At 41.9% G+C, this 16,898-nt stretch overlaps 1 protein-coding gene across 2 annotated transcripts in view; it reads right to left on the bottom strand.

The window, feature by feature from the left end:
- LOC133020884 (inactive tyrosine-protein kinase 7-like) overlaps window positions 1-13,917 on the bottom strand; it is an 81,397-nt gene extending 67,480 nt beyond the window's left edge. For both annotated transcript variants that reach the window (XM_061087623.1, XM_061087624.1), the window contains exon 1: window positions 13,299-13,917. In XM_061087623.1, the coding sequence (XP_060943606.1) occupies window positions 13,299-13,422 (124 nt within the window). In that variant the 5' untranslated portion in view covers window positions 13,423-13,917. The remainder of the gene's footprint in view (window positions 1-13,298) is intronic.
- Window positions 13,918-16,898: the final 2,981 nt, after the last annotated feature.

Here is a 16,898-nt window from a genome sequence, read left to right as displayed (position 1 = left end):
TGACATTTCATGGAAACAATATCCAAAATGGAAAGGGAAACATTGCAGTTACAACCGACACACACCTCTCCCCATTTGACGTCTGCACGTAAAGAATGCAGCAAGGCATTTTTGACTGTCACTCAACCTACATAGAGTTTAAACATGTCGCTTTTCCAAAAGCAGACGGCAGAGTACACGACGTTTGCTCTTCCAGAGTCAGAGAGTTGGGTTCTTCTGCTAGAAGCTCACCACCATCGAGGTGTTCAAAGAGCACGAGGGAGGAAAATAAAAGCTGAGGGTGGAAGCGAGAGGTGAACCCAGGGCTCGTGTGTCATCTGACCTCATTTTAAGATGGACCTGAGAGGTTGCAGGGGAAGGCAGGGGTGTACCTTTCACTGCAACCTTTTCTTTGCTTCCTCCAAAATGACAGGACAGGAGGGAGCGCACAAAGGCAGCGTAAGACGTCTGCCTGGAAACCATCCACCGAGAGATGAAAGAGCCCTGGTGAAGTCATGGTGCAAAAACGCAATGAGCAGAAATACAAGACTCTTTGAATAATGGCCGAGCGTATTCTTTTGAAAAGGACAGGGAGAAGCATCAGATGCGTTTTTTTTTCTGTTTGGTTTCCTCCACAGTTTGTCAAAGATGACACGCACCAGGACAAATGAATCACTGGCTTTAAAAACACAGACAGATATGTGCCCACAGGTGCATGAGCCACATGTGTGTCACACACCAACACATGCGCAAACATAAAACAGCCTTTCCTGTGGGGCGTCAGTCTGCGTTTACATATTCTTCAGATTCCAGAGGCAGTGAAAGCCCTGTGTGTTCGGCAGCACGAGGGCCGACCCCCCCCCCTCTCCCCATTTGCACCACAGGAAGTCAACAGCCAAACAGCCGCCAGCCTACACCCGCCACGGCTGTTGTCCAGACCCTCAGGGAGACCTCAGCCTTTGCCCTCCATTCTGACCACACACACAGAGCTGAGACCCCCTGTCACGCAGTTCAGAGTGAGGAAAGACAGGACATCTGTCTGGGTCCTAACCTGGATGAGGACACAAAGCAGCGGGGAAAACTCTAACCTGGAACAGAGGATGCTGTTGGGACCCTGATCTTCCCCTGACGCAACGCCGGGAGGAAACAACCACAACAAAACATCTACTTCCTCTGCCTGCTCTTCCTCTGAGCAGAGGTCAGACACTACAGTGGCATTTCTATCTGTGGTCACCCCAGCAGATAAGTACAGGAAGCACTGTCCTGTGCTCCCAAATCAACAAGGCTGTGTTAGCTGGCTGCACCTGCACAGAGCAGCCTATTGTACTGCTGTGTATTATGTTTGTCCTCTGTGGGGACTGAACAATGTGGCGTTTCTGAGGGCAAATACTGATATTGTTGACGGAGGCTGGTAATAGACACTGATAACAATGTCTGGAATTAACTTTTCATTCCACCCACAGACGATGTAAAATAATACCTGCCAGGAATTATTTACACTGGCAGGTATTATTACACTAGTACAAGACTGTACTGCTGTGAATATCTTCAGTTGAATCTTCAACAAAGAGCTGGTTAACAGAATACAAAAAATACTGCAGCAAACAGCTGCTACAATTGCTCATGTCAATGATCCGCAGCAAATTAATCATCATTCAATAATTTTGATTAACAATATTACTGTTTAAAAACTGTTTAAATGTATTCTCAAATTTGACATTCAAGGATTTTTATTCTACTTACATGAAAGAAAATAGATACTGTTGGGCGTTGGACAGTTGGTTGAATAAAACAAAATATTTTTTAAACGTAATCTTGGACAGTGTAAAGTTAGAAATGTTTTCTGTCAAAATATGTAATCAAGAAAATTAACTGGTAATGTGATTTCTCTTTGAGATGAATAAATGAAGGCTGAAAAGGCTTCATAAGCCTTATGTTATAGTTCTTAACAATATTATAATTATATTGGCATTTACGATATAAATACTGTGGGACAACCTAATGTAAAATAGGGAACAGTGTTTTTCCAGATCTTGTTCACGCACAATTAAGTTTGAATTCAAAAGGATTGATTCCAGACTGACATTATACAGGTGATGCATTCGAGTCTTAGAGGTCAGCTCAAACTATTTCCTAATTCCTATAAGTGATTTTTTGATGGAAAACCTTTCAAACACAGTAGTGTTTGTTTTTCAGCCTATGCTGATAATATATTCTCATATTCATGTGAAAATCCATCCAATAAACACAAAACAAATGATCAAGTTTGATCCTCAAGACCTTTATTCTAGTCAGTGGGAAATCCTTTAACAACAGTAGACTGTCAGTTAATAAACTTCCATGTATACCCAGAATAACTCTTTTAATAAAAAAAATTGTAGTAGTCAGAGAGAAGTTTATCAAATAAACTGTTCAACTGAGTTTGAATTAAACATCACAAGCGGCTACATACATTACATCAACCTTCCACATACCAGCTACAGCAGGATGGAAGGATGGAGGGAATAATGCTGGACAAACAGGAAGCACCTTCATGTAGCAGATGTTACGGGACTAACCTACGACCTCTTGTTGCACTGGTGAAAACAAATCATCACACACACACACCAACAGACAAGGCTTTTTCTCTCGATATGAAACCCAGCGGATAGAGATTGAAAATGTTCTGGTAGCGTTTTGGTCAGAAATGGGCAGAGGACCTAATCCACGACCCTGATATGTTTTTATGTTCATTGTATGCACCAACAACCAGAGCAAATTCCAGCTAGGTGTAAACCTACTTAATAAATACATTCTGAATCTGATTCTGAACCAGACTCCTTCATGTCAGATCAGAGTATGAGGCAGAAATACAATGCATTTCGATACAAACCTAACTTCACAGATAGAATAAAACACTGATGTGACCCCATTCCAGCTGCCGCTCTATACACAGTGTTGTTTCCTAAACACTGACCAAAGAGGTGCCGTTTCACCAAAACCTCTTCATGCAGAGAACCCACTTGGTTATTCTGCCTGCTGCGCCATCCAACTGTCAGAAGTGATAGAAAAAACAGTCTGGCTTAAAGCAGACACAGGGGGAGGTTCAGATAGAGGACAGCAGAAAGGAGGCCGGGGTTTAAAGGGATTCGGTAGTTGGCATAGTTTGTGAAACTGGAACGAAACAAAGTGAAAAGGAGCGAGCGGAGGGTGAAACGTAGAGCGAGTGCAGCAGCAACACAGAGGGAAGCACATGAAGCTGGAAAGGATGGCGAGATTGTTGAACATAATTAAAACCACAGAAAATAATGACGCCGGGCCGTGTAATGGGCTTCCCTCTCTGCTGTGGTTCTACTAATTCAGAACAACCGCCTTAATGTACTAACGCCGTAGCAGACGTCGGGTCAGCAGAGGTTTCCCAGGGTGATTATGTGGCCATTAAATAAATCTACTGAACGACCGACTTCACTGAGACATTAGAGACGTAAAAGGGACATTAAATATAGTAAAAAAGAGAAATTTACAAAGCGATACCCTGTGTTTCCCACTGAATTGATTCAGACTCTGAGACAGGTGCACAAAGTGAGAGAGATGTTAATGTGCAAGAAAACTGCAGTGAGTGCCAGTCGCGGGTGCGTACACAGCTGCAGATGAAACGATGAAGTCTGACTTTCTGTGTGACGGTAAAATCTTTACGACAGGGTGAGCCTGCAGAGACAGTGAACAGGAGGCAAATCGCTCCACATGGAAATAAACTGAGCGAAACACCAAGTCTGAGAAGTTATTATGAGAAGTGTAAAATATGAAACTGTGGCACGACAAATTAAAATATGGCTGGCTGCTACCGTCTATATAGGTAATGGGAAACACTGCCGTATCAGGAAGTCTAGGTTTAAACTATGTTGTAATTCATATTTTCTTTTCTTTCTCAATTTAAAGAGGCCACTAAAGGATGATATTAATAAAAAATGGGAAAATTGTGCAAAATGAAAATACAACCAATAAGAATACAGGAGGTTAGTCAGCAAACATAAATAGATAATATTGAGGTTAGAAAAACACTGGTTAAAGATATAAAAAAAACATGTACAGACGAGAAGAAGCTTTTCCACTTAAAGATGTGCAGAAGCCAAGGAGGGTTTTTACTTCTATGGATGACACATGGCTCTGTCTTAAGCTTGCACAGACGCACTCCATCGAATTATACCAACACATTCTTATGGCTGCTTGCTAGAAAAACAAAAAAAACAGCAAATGAGATATCATGAACTAGTTCTGTGCGTTTCCTTGATCTGTTCATTTCTTTGAAAGCTACAATTTCACAGAAAACCTTGTGAAGAGCCACTGCAAATTCTTCCTTTGTGAGAACAGCTGAAAAGTGCTCCTGCAGTGCCCGGGAGAACACGAGCGGCACTGTGGCACTTGGTTCACATTCAAAATGTATGAGCGAGGATTCAAAGGAGCTCTTAAAACAGTCACAAGCGCTGTGCGCCAAGATAAAGTCGCCGGCTTCACTTATACATCTCGCTGCTTCCATCACACACGGTAAACCCCGGCTGTGCAGGTGTAGTCAGGTAGCAGGAACAGGAGGTTAACACTACACACGCTGCCATGGAGACAGATCTGGCCCTACTGTGGCCTTTGAGCTCTGCTTCAACCCACAGCAGAGAGAGAGAGAGAGAGACAGAACACAGCATAATGAGGAGCAGAGCCAAACACAACAAAGAGCAAGTAAACTGGATGATACAGTAAATTGGCACAGATAAGAGAACATTTAAACTACTTAAAGAGAAAATATTCTCACCAAACAACAACTGGGCCCACTGCGGGGTCAGTTGTAGCCAGCTGACCCCATTCATCTGCAGATCAAACAGAGGCGAAGGCCCTTCTCATTGAACACCAGTGTCCTTTTCAGCCTGCTTAAATCTGCTGGTGTTGCTGGGAGGAGCCAGGCGCTGATTGAGAGCTGCCTGGTGTCACTCTGCCTGTGGCCCGTTGCTATGATGAGTTCATTCGGCCCCGGCACACAAAGAGTTAATGGCTGTTGGGATTATGCAACGGCATGCCAGACGCCTTTCTCCTCTCTACCCTCCTCCCCTTTAAAAAAAAAACGGGCCCAAGCCAAATTAGGCATTCTTGCACGTTTCCATCAGATGCATTTGAATGGGGTGGCAACGGCGCACATGCTTTGGCACTGACGCCGGGAACAAAACGAGGGTTTTTAATATTCACCCTCACCAGGGCCTCACACCTGCCCTGCAGGGGGAGCGGTGTCATCCCGATTTACAACCGTCAAAGAGGCTGATATCTACACAGTGTCTGACTAGTGAAAACATCTGTATTTATCATTTTAAAAGTGAACATGAAACCACAGGTTATCACTAAAAGCTGATAAGTGATCCGGCTACAGGAGATAGAGACAGGGTTTATGGCTGAAGACGGTCAGCAGATGTCAGAGGCTGCGTCAGATAAGAGAATAAACATGTCACATTAAAAAAGGATCCGGGCAACTGAACAAGGAAAGTTACTTCTATGTATTAGATTTATAGGTTATAGCTTTCTTTATCTCTACTCCAACTCTATGTTGGTTTTTAACATTACTTAGGAAGGTTTATCGGTAGCACTGAAGTTAGAGGATTTTATGTATGTGTGATGAAGAATTTATATTTATAAGTTATTCAAGTCCACATCTTATTTCTGAATTGGTACTTATTTTACACATTATGGATCATGTACTGGATCACAAAACTTCAATTGGAGGCTATGTACATTTTATGGAAACCATTATATGTCAGTATCGCTATGGAAAAGTATATAGAGAGCCAAATAAAGATTTGATCAACATTGGCCACTATTAAGTTTCACTGAAGGGAGTCCAGGCCCAGCTTATAATCAGTAAAAATCGTTCTTTTACGTGTGTGGATTATTTATTTTGAATTATTTTTGCATTAAAATAAATTAACAAGCTTTGAAAACATTGATTTTCTCCATAAGAAATTTTAACGGATCTTGCTAACACTCACCAGCAGGGAAGCAAACATTTGTTTTCATTATCAATTAACCTGCTAAACAATTCCCTGCTAATTCATAATTTGTTTTGACAGTAAAATGTTAGAAAATAGTGAGAAATATCTGTTGTAACCTCTCATACCTCAAGGAGACATGCTGTACTTTGTCGGACCATGAGTCTAAGATGTATGATCGTGAACAACAATGGATGGTTTCAAATTCTCTCTTTTCAAGAAGTAGGAACCAGAAACTGTTTGGCTATTTTTCTCACAAAATAGCAAACAATTATTTGATCATGAAAATCGTTATCGATTAACTTTATGTTGATTGATAAGTTGGCCAGCAATATTTACCACTATTTGGAATATTAACCATTTTAAGATATTCATCTAAAAAATAAATGTTTAGGCTTAGATCATTTGTGTTTTGCGTTACTGAGACGATAATTTGAGGACAGAAGCTCCTCTGGCGTAGAACCTCACTGGAGCATGACAACAAGTAATTGGAAACGCCACAGAATGAAAAAGAATAACTTTGATGAGGGCAACACAACAAAGTCAGCATCGATGGCGCGTTGGGGTCGAGGCTAACCACTCCCCTCACCCCCACACCCTCCCCACTCCCAGCCCTCCAGACGGGAGACAGAGCTGTGCAGGCAGGCACCAAGTCAATAAACAACAGAGATCCTTCCAGACGAGACTGGCAACCACCGGGTCCAACACACCAACTAGGACAGGAAGGAGAGACGGAGATCTACAAGGACTGACTTCAATCACAACCACAGGGTCCAACGGCAGAGCCAAGCACAACCACCGGCACATGAGCCAACACGCATGCAGTCCATCACACACACGTACACACACTGCAGCTCAAGTACATGGGTCATTAGGTGCAGTAATCATCATCTAAAGCGGGTTGCTCCACTCTCACGGGCCTTTGTTTATTTGGCTGCACATGAAGCCAACAGGGGCCACGGGAGCAGTGCTTACTGTGAACTGTGGTCATTTCATCGGGGGAAATTCAGTCTTCCTGCACAAATCTGCAGGTACGCCTTGTACAGTCACACACCAAGTACTTAATGTCCGGGCTTGGAAAATATGAACCGACAGAAAATCGTATAAGCTGTCATATCCTTCTACCCTTCAAAAATCTGTCCCCCGGGGTGAGGAGAGAGATGTTTTTGGCAACCACGGATCCATACCTTCAAACACAAGCAACACATTTTTAGGCACACTGGAAAGAAACTAAAAATAAGACGAAGCTAAGTGAATTAAGTATTTTCCCTGTGACTCACCCAATTTATTTCAGTCATGAGAAAAAGTCCAGTGAGGACAATTAGAGAAAGACAAGAGGGAGAATTTGTGTTTTATTATTTCCTGTCAATTTAACCTTTATTCCCTCTTGTCTGCGGCATGTCCTGTGGAAACAGTTGTGGACGCGATCTTGTAACTTGCATTTCACAGTCTTTACTCAGTTAAACATCATCCTATTGGCACATTGGCAATATTCAGTTGCGGCTCCTCCATAGGGCCTGGTCACACAAATGGAAATATTTCAGATTCAAATCGTCACTTTCTGTTCACTTCCTATTTGTGACAGCGAGGATGTGATTAGAACATTTGCCTCCTGTGGTGAGGTAAATCACAGCGTGGCTTGCTTGGAGTTCAACTTGGACACGCAATAAGTGTAACATTCCTTTGACGACAACAATCTGTATACTTGGAATATACCCCAAAGACTCCATCAGAACAACGAAGCAATCGAAGATGGTTGACTTTGGACTTCTCCATGCAAGGAGAGTGATTGCACTATATTGGAAAAATGTAGAACCACCATCACTGGCAATATGGAAGAAGGAGTTGATGACTTGTCTTGGACTGGACAAGTCATCACACTGACTGAACAACAGGTTGTGAAATGATCCTGCCTTATTTTATTATTTATTTTATACTCCATTAGTTTGATGTCTGTTGTCATTGTCCATTTTATTTATTTATTTTTTCTATGTCTGTGTGAATGAGTGGCTGTTCGAGGGGATGTAAATGAAAATGTTTGTAAATTCTGCATAAAGTTTGATATGCACTTGAAACTTCAATAAAAAATATTGTTAAAAAAAAAAAAAAACTTGGACACGCAATATTTGCATCACATTCGCGGATGTGTGACCTTGCCCTTTGACTCCTTTCCTCCACCAAAATTTTTTAAAAGTTTCACAGTTGCTTGAGGTCAGTGAACCAAGAGGATGGGGGTGCATCATTAGAAACTACGGGAACCTCAAATCTGGGATGCCGCTCGGCCATGATTGCAATTTCTGAGAAATGCAAGAAGATCCTCCCATGGGAGTAGAGCTCTCTATAATGGAGCGGGAGCAAACGGCACATACCAAACGGCTGAGAAAGATGACACAAGTTCAAAAGGGGTTAACCTAAAACCTGAGTAAACATTGTCTGATAAATGATCAGAAACAAGAGCCATGGGAGACCTTGAGAAATCCTCCCCCAGTCTCACAACCTGTGCTACCAGTCCAACCTTCCTATGTGAACAAACAAACCGAGAACCAGATCTTCCTATTTTGCTCCTTTTATCAGCCTCTTTTCAGCTCAGTGCTTTGTTTTGTTGTCACGCTCAGCTCTTTGAGCACAGCTAGCTTTAGCCGTCCTTGAAACGGCCCGTGTTAATTATAATAACCGACATTTCTGCCTCATATAACAGCCTCCAGAGTTCCAGCACCACACTATTGTCTCCTACAGAGCTACAGATACAAGGGTTCATACAGCAAAAGACAAAAACGAACCAAAACTGTATGACGTAAGCTAATCCGATATAACAGAACAAATCAGGAATGGATCAACATCAAGATATTAATCATGATGTTTTTCAGAAACAGTATCTGGTGAGATGAAAGTTCAATCTGTAAACTGGTCCAGCTGGTTATACGGCTCACATCGGTTATTACTGACTCAATAAATGAGGAAAAAACAAAGGACATGTTGGAATTTACTAAGTAGAAATATTGTCAGTACAGTTTCATCTGTACACACACACACACACAATATATATATTGCTTAATTAACATAAAGATTAATCAAACTGTTTAAAGCAATGACTCAATTGTTTTGAGGTACATTACCACACATTGAACCCGTATATAATTAATTGATCATGTAAAACCACTTTGTAAAATAAATTTGATTCGTTCAATTCAGTTTCCTTAAACATTTAATTTAGACAAGAGACATAAACTACCAACACAATAGGATCACACCTCGACCTGCAAGAGAAGCCGAGTAAACTATCAAAAGAAAATGAATATGTAACTTCAATATTATTTTTAAAAGTAAAAATGTTTAAAGTTTTCTCCCATGTTCTCAAAGAGATGCTAGTAGAGTAGTTAATAGTATATTAGTAATGGGCCATTTTCAGTGTTGTCTGGCTTTTTATAGAACAACATTAACTGGCTGATTAAGAAGATAAACAGCAGAACAGTGGATACTAATCAAAGCCTTAAAAAGCAAATGATACAGTGACAAAGTGCGATAAAAGACCCCACCCCCCCCAAAAAAAGGAGTGTTAGAGGGCTGTTGTACTGGGACGTAAAGATGTTTATATGAAACATGAACCCTGCAGCACTTCAGGGAAATAAACAAGAAGTCAGAATCAATTGATCGAGGGGATGAAAAAACAAGACAAAAAGGACCAGATCAGAAAACAATAAGTTACTTCATGAGGATTTTTTATCGTGTTTTAAATTGTCTTGTCATATGATACTGTTGAATGTATGGATAACTTAAAGCGGTTTACTGCTTCAACAGCCATGCATGAAAGATTCCAATCTGAAGCTGTGCTCTGTATTCTAATCCACTAAAATATATATCAGATATATTTAAAATAAATACCAACGAGGCTTTTTTATTTCCACGATTATTATCCAACTCAGGACCGTAAAACACTACATGAGCCTGACAGTAACTAATCAGTTTATTCCTTTATCGTTTCCTCTCCTCTGAATCCAATAATTCCGAGAACCTGAACCATGGAGCATCCAAGCAGCCTGCAGGCACAGCGGGGTTAATAGGAGCCGAGCATATGGATTTTAAAATAAAGCAGCGGCAGGTGGGCATGCTGACAAAACATCCTGCAAAAAAGCTCTGATGGTTTCTGTTTAGAGCCGCACTCAAGATCCTGAGCTGATACAGAACAAATGCTACAGATTAGCTTCATGGATCTCCTAATAGAAGCAAGCGGAACCAGCACACCTACTTCTGGGCTTATAATACCTTCCATTTGTTGATAGCAGAACAAATCTGTTACACAGATCCAATCCTATCCAGTGTGATTTTCCACAGTTTTCCTTTGTTGGATGAAGACAGAGGGATTCCTGAGGTTATTTGAGTCTGGATTTACTGGGGAAGAAATTTGACTACACATCTTTAAATCATCACGGGGGGATTATTTATTCTTTTGCAAAGAAATCCAAAATATTCACGCACAAGGTTTTGTGAAATGCAGATCTTCAAGTGCATGATGAAGGATTAAAGTGGAGAGTCTGGGAAGAGGCAAGTGTGAGTGAGTGTGTTTAACATTTTTACATCTATCTGAGCACCTCCGCAAAATTATATTTCTTTGCATGAATACTCCTGGAATCAGAAATCGTCCTCGTGGAGGCGATGGGGAAAATGAAAGAGGAAGGGGTGGGAGCTATGAGTGGGCGGATGAGAGAGACGCTGCATTAAAATGACGGACATCAACGCCATACGTGGTTTCCATGTGATCAGAGAGCGGCTTCATGGCTCGCTGCTGGTGAGACACAAATAGAAACCAGATCCAGACATGTGAAGAGTGGGTGAGAAAAACAGAGCGATTGCTGTAAACTAAAAATACCAAAAAAATCTGGGTAAATGTCACCACAGCGCCCGGATCATGCAGATGAGAAAACCCCTCCAGAGACATGGCGTGTTTGGTGTGGACAGCTTCATGTGGTACAAAGCCACAGTAACAACCGGACCAAGTTCGCCGCCATTTCTGGCCTTTGCAGAAATGAATGAATATTTAAAAAAACATATGGAGGACATTTCGAAGGCCGCCTAAAACGTGAAGCTGCTGTGATAACCCGTAGTGGTGGGGGAAAAAATCGATTCTGTTCAGTATCGAGATATTTTGCGCCCGCGATTATATTGATACTGTAGCACAAAGTATTGCAATATTTTTTTTTTTATATTTATTTACAATTATATATGTAACAGCCCCTGGCTGGCAAAGCATGACGAGGAGAGTTTCAGAGTTTAAAAGACACCTAGTGTGTATGCGGAAAGGATGTTCTCCACTGCAGGAGATATAGTAACGGCCCAGAGGAACTTTAACATCTGAGCATGTTGACCAACTCCTTTTTCTGAACAAAAATGCCAATATTCCCAAATGAATTTCACATTTTGGGTCATGACCTTGCCGGTCTCAATTTGATTGAATCTCTAGGTTACTCTTATTTATATGATTGAGCTCAGTGTTCATGTGAGAGGTCTCCTATTCAGAAAATAATTACAAAGGTCCTGTGTCCTGAATGTTCAAGGACAAAGTTTTTGCACTACCCTTTCTTAGTTTTTGCACTTCAGTTAATGTGTAGAAGACAATGTTGTTCACAGAATTAAATGTGACATTTGAAGTGAGTTGAACAGTCTTTTTTTCCTCAATTTTTGTAATGCCTTTGAATAATTTGGGGGACATGAATCGCAATAAATCGCAGAATTGAATCGCAATACTTGCAGTATCGCAGAATCGCAATACTATTGAATCGTCACATTTTTGCCAATTCCCACCCCTAATAACCCGGCCGACCTCGATTCATGCATCCAATAAACACACAACCCCACAGCAGCCTGCGTAACCCCTGCCGCCTGCACACAGAGGACACATTCATCCCTAAGTGGGCACCATGAGGAGACTGGAGGTGGAGGGAGGGAGGAAGGTCGGGGAGGGGGGGCAGCAGCAGACACACTTCAACTTAAAGGAATTCTTCGGCCACTTTGACTGTCATGGCCGCGTTGAAGGCGCAGGCAAACACAATCAGCGCTCGCCTGCGTCTCAGTCCACATGCGGAGATCAGATAAGAGTGAGTGAGTTGTGACATGATGAGCGGTGAGTTAATGAGCCTGATCCCTGGCAGGATAGAGGAGCATTCCTGCCACAGAAACCAGGGAGCCATGTCTTCTCCCTGGCTTCTCCTCTCTCACCCTGCAGCTGGGGTTATGAACTTTTAGGGAGGCATTGACCTTGTAAGGACGGGGGGGGCAAGTCGTCATCTTTATTTGTCCATTTGCTTTTCTTTCTGAACACCTGAGGGCAACACAGACCCTGGACTCTTTTAAGACTGGCCTAAAGACCTTTTTATTCAAGAAGGCGTTTTTACTTTGAGTTGCTGTTTTTTAGGACTTTGATTTTAACTATGTACTTGTGGCCCTCTGAGATTCTCGGATGAAGAGTGCCTTACAAATAAAATGTATTTATTTTATTTATTTAACAGTGCAGGCAGGAGCACGGCCCGGCCCGGCTCTCCGTCCATGCACATGAATCACAGCTCAGACAGAGTTATGAATATGATAATCAGGAATGGCGTATCCAATGTGTTGTGTGGGGACGGGAGTGGATTCCCATGGGAATGCATAATAATGACAAGAGCAATGGCTGCCATCGGAGGAAGATGGAGAGCTGCCACCCCCCTCTGCTCCTCATCCCATGTGGAAGTGAAGGAACATGTTCAACAGTGTAAAACAGTACCTGGCTCTTTGGAAGTTCCTTTGATATCGAGTCCTTTGATTCTCCCCTTCTTTTTTCCAGGTGAAACTTCAGTCAACCTTAGGGTTCAAAATAATCTGCCATTTTGAGGCCAGACCCCCTCAAACATGCAGTTGTTGTTGTTACCCCCCCCCCCCCTTCCCCACCACCACCACCACCACCAACTGGGGCTAATGGGGGAGGGGGGAGGTGTGGATGGGGGAGTTGGGGAGCCCCCCCCACCCCTTCCTCCATTGACCTCGATACAAAATGTACTTTAAATCCACCAAAATGTGAACTTTACGAATTTTGATGTGGAGCTGCAACAATTTATGAGACCCCACTCATGAGACCCCCAGCCGCTGCTCTCTCACATCAGGCGGGCAGTGACCACCGCTTCACCACGGTCCTCTGGAGAAGCGTGGAGGTCAATGTCGGGTCTGTGTGTTGTTTTTTTGTCTAGTTTAACGGCAACACAACCAGCAGAAACAAGCGCTGGAGTGTGTGTCTGTGTGTGTTGTGTGTGTTGTGTGGGAGAGGAGGGATGTAGTTTGTAAACCAACCTTGGAGGCAGATGAAAACAGCGGCGAGCATCGGATCCACCGGTGGTTTCCTCCAGCGAGGCGCCGCGGGGTTCCTGCCGCCTTCCCTCCGCCGGCTCTCGCTCCCTCCTCCGGATAGATCCATGAGCGGCCCGGTGCTGCGCTGCTCCCCGGGGCTGAGCTCTCCGGCTGCGGCTGGAGGGAGACCGGTGGTTGTAGTGGTGGTGGTGGTGGTGTGGAGGTCCGGTGTGTCACCACCGTGAGCAGGTAAGCTAATACCCGGCTACCTGCGCAGGTCCGCCGGGTGGAACTAACCCGCACGGCTCGGCTCACCTGGTCGTTCCGGAGACAACAAGCGGGAAGCGGGCGGCAGCATGCGGGGCGGAGGCGGCGGTTCGCAGGCCGACCTCTCCGGCGACTCACCGAGTCCCCGGGAGCGAGGAGGAGCGAAGCCGAAAAGTTTTGAGGAAAAGTCTAAACTTCCAAGTGTCGCACCGGGCAGAGATTGAGTTCAGCCCCGCGGTGGTTCACCTCAGCCCCGGTGGTGTGGTGTCCGTGTGGCCGGTGCAGAGCCGCAGAGCCCCGGGTCCGATGAGTGCTGCTGGTCGCTGCTCTGGCTCCTCCGGCTCCGAGAGGTTCCACCGCTTCCTCCCACTGAGACATGTTACACCCGCGTCCACAGCCTGCACTCCGCCTTCACAATAAAAGCCAGAGACACTCACTTCCTGTGCGTTTCCTTTGACTTGTTAACAGCTGTTCCTTTTACCAAAATCTGTTTATTGAAGGATTTTCAATATATATAAGTGCAGTTCTGAATGGACGTTACAGAGACAGGAGGTAAACATGAGTTCAACAATCAACACCAATGTGTCCAGACAGACATGGATTGGGCAATATAACTTCAGGAACAAACAAAACAAAAAAAACATAAAGGTAACAACAGAAAAAAAGAAAAACAGAGAAAAAAACAAATGCAACGTTATACAGAAAAGAAAGAAAATATATCAAATAAAATCTTCAGCTGTTCTTTTTACATTTAATTTGATAGTTGTTGGATTTAATCTTTTTATTTGTATTTGAGTCTAGCCGCTCCCTTTGTTCCCTTTCAAGACAAAGTTAGAAAAACACATTTATAATGGAAAAAGTCCATCAAAAAACAATTTTGACTTATTGCAACTGAATCTAAGTTTTAACTTGTCTTTTCCCCTCATATGTTCACTTTATTAATATGTTCAATATTATTCATTTTTTGTACCACTGTATCGGTTGAAATAAGTTTCACAATAAAAGTCAGAGACACTCACTTCCTGTGCGTTTCCTTTGACTTGTTAACGGCTGTTTTTTTTACATTTAATTTGATAGTTGTTGGATTTAATCTTTTTATTTGTATTTGAGACTAACCCTAACCTATTTTACTCCCAATTGTCTTAGAATTGTCAAGAATCAAGACAGTACAATTTCTTTGAAATAAAGCAAAACTACAAAGTGCTATAAGTAAGTGCCATTTTAGTGCTACCAAAGTGTTAGTTTCAAAAAGTGGTTAGTTTTTTTTGTTTGTTTTTTTTTTTATTCAAGGTACAGTCGGAAGAGGTGTGTTTTTAGTTTTGGGCGGAAGATGTGTAAACTTTCAGATTTCCGGAATGTCGAGTGGGAGCTCATTCCACCATTTAGGAGCTAGGACAGCAAACAGTCGTGATTTTGATGAGTGTTTAGTGTTAGTGTTTACAATTGCTTATTTATTCTTTTTGCTGCGTGGACAGCAAAGGTTGTTTAATTTGTTTTCTGTTAGTATTATTAATATAACAGAAAAAAAAAACAAATGTACATTTTTAAGTCCCCAGATGCAACTGCAGAACCTTGGGGTGCTGTTTCTTTTTAAACCTAGTTCCAAACCTTTGTTCCCTTTCAAGACAAAGTTAGAAAAACACAAGTCCATCAACAAAACTTTTTTGACTTATTGCAACTGAATCTAAGTTTTAACTTGTCTTTTCCCCTCATATGTTCACTTTATTAATATGTTCAATATTATTCATTTTTGTACCACTGTATCGGTTGAAATAAGTTTCTATTCATAGTTTGTATTTGTAATATCACAAATTACTGTTTAAATTGTACAAAAAGACACAACACCTTCGATAGTTCCATTTAGTCCATAGTTGTGTAGAGACCAAAAGGTGTTTTATTTTTAAATGAAAGCACTGAACATCCGGTGTGAATCTGTGCATCAGTGGTGGCTTGACGCGTGCTCCCTCTCTCCCTCCTGTGCAGCTTCCGGTACCCGGACCTGGAAGACAACACTGCGACCCCCTGGTTCAACCTGATCACTGTCTCCTTCCACTGCACATATCCCATCATCACCATCATCAACATCACCATTTGCTTTTTGCATTGTGTATTGTGCATTTCACCTTTTACTTCACTTTTTATATCTTTTATCTTTTATATATTTTTATATAGATATGTTTATATCTAAATAAATGCTACCTTATATACATATTAGAAAAAGTGAGTAAATAAGAAGTAAATAGTAAGTAAATTTATATTGTTTTTTTATTATTACTATTGTTTTTCTTATGTGTGGTGTATTTATTGTGTTTCTATGTTTCTATGTTCATTGTATGCACCAATAACCAATGCAAATTCCAGGTAGGTGTAAACCTACTTGGCAATAAATACTTTCTGATTTTGATTCTGATTCTGATCATAAGAATAACAATAATAATGTCTAGCATTTGTACATTTTATGCATCTAGTCACTGTCAAAGAAAAATAAACTATCAACATTATTTTATTATAGTCTAAATTAGTTTCTTAATAATAATCTCTCAATATCCATAATATCTTACTCTATAACTCCTTTGCATACATATGTCTAGTAGGTATGTTGACTAATACCAACTGACATACTGTATAATATTACTGTGATTTATATACAGTCGCAGTGTTTATGATTAAACCTGCATGAAGGTCCCTGATGACCTCACCAGCTCAGTGGGTCCTGCCCGTGCAAACACACCACTGGTCACATGGGGACGGGCCCTGCTGGCACCACCGGTAACACTGTGAGCCGGACTGGTGCCATGTCACTGGTCCAGCTGGCACCTGTGTGACTGTGGCTCCCAGTAACGTGCAGTCCACCTGACTGAAAGATTAAAGGGTCAGGGGAAAACTGGATGTTTTTTTTTTAAATTCTCTTTTTATTTAGAAAGGCACATTTCCATCACATACATTAACCAATCTTTAGTCTGTCAAGGACATAAGAAAGGATGGATGTAGTAAGTTTGGGTGATTTTGTTCATACTGCCTTTCTGGCGTTTTGTTTTATGGACCTGAATTACTCCATGTAGGAACAATAACAGAGGTAAAGAGAACACAACCGGGGAGCGCACATCACATCAAAAAAAAGGAGGATCACACAAAACACAAGTATATTCAAATAAAATCAGATCTAACTGGTTTTACATACTCAGTCCATTTGGTCCAGGTCTTATAAAAAATGTGTTTCTCGACCTCGAGGGAAAAAGAGATCTTTTCCATAACATAAATCTCATACACAATTTCAATCCATTCATCAATGGTGGGAGGGTCCACTTTTAACCATTTCCTCGTGACACATTTCTT

This window comes from Limanda limanda, chromosome 15, assembly GCF_963576545.1.
Source record: "Limanda limanda chromosome 15, fLimLim1.1, whole genome shotgun sequence".
Lineage (NCBI taxonomy): Eukaryota > Metazoa > Chordata > Actinopteri > Pleuronectiformes > Pleuronectidae > Limanda > Limanda limanda.
The sequence above is the reverse complement of the archived record's forward strand: the minus strand, read 5'-3'. Positions and strand labels throughout refer to the sequence as shown.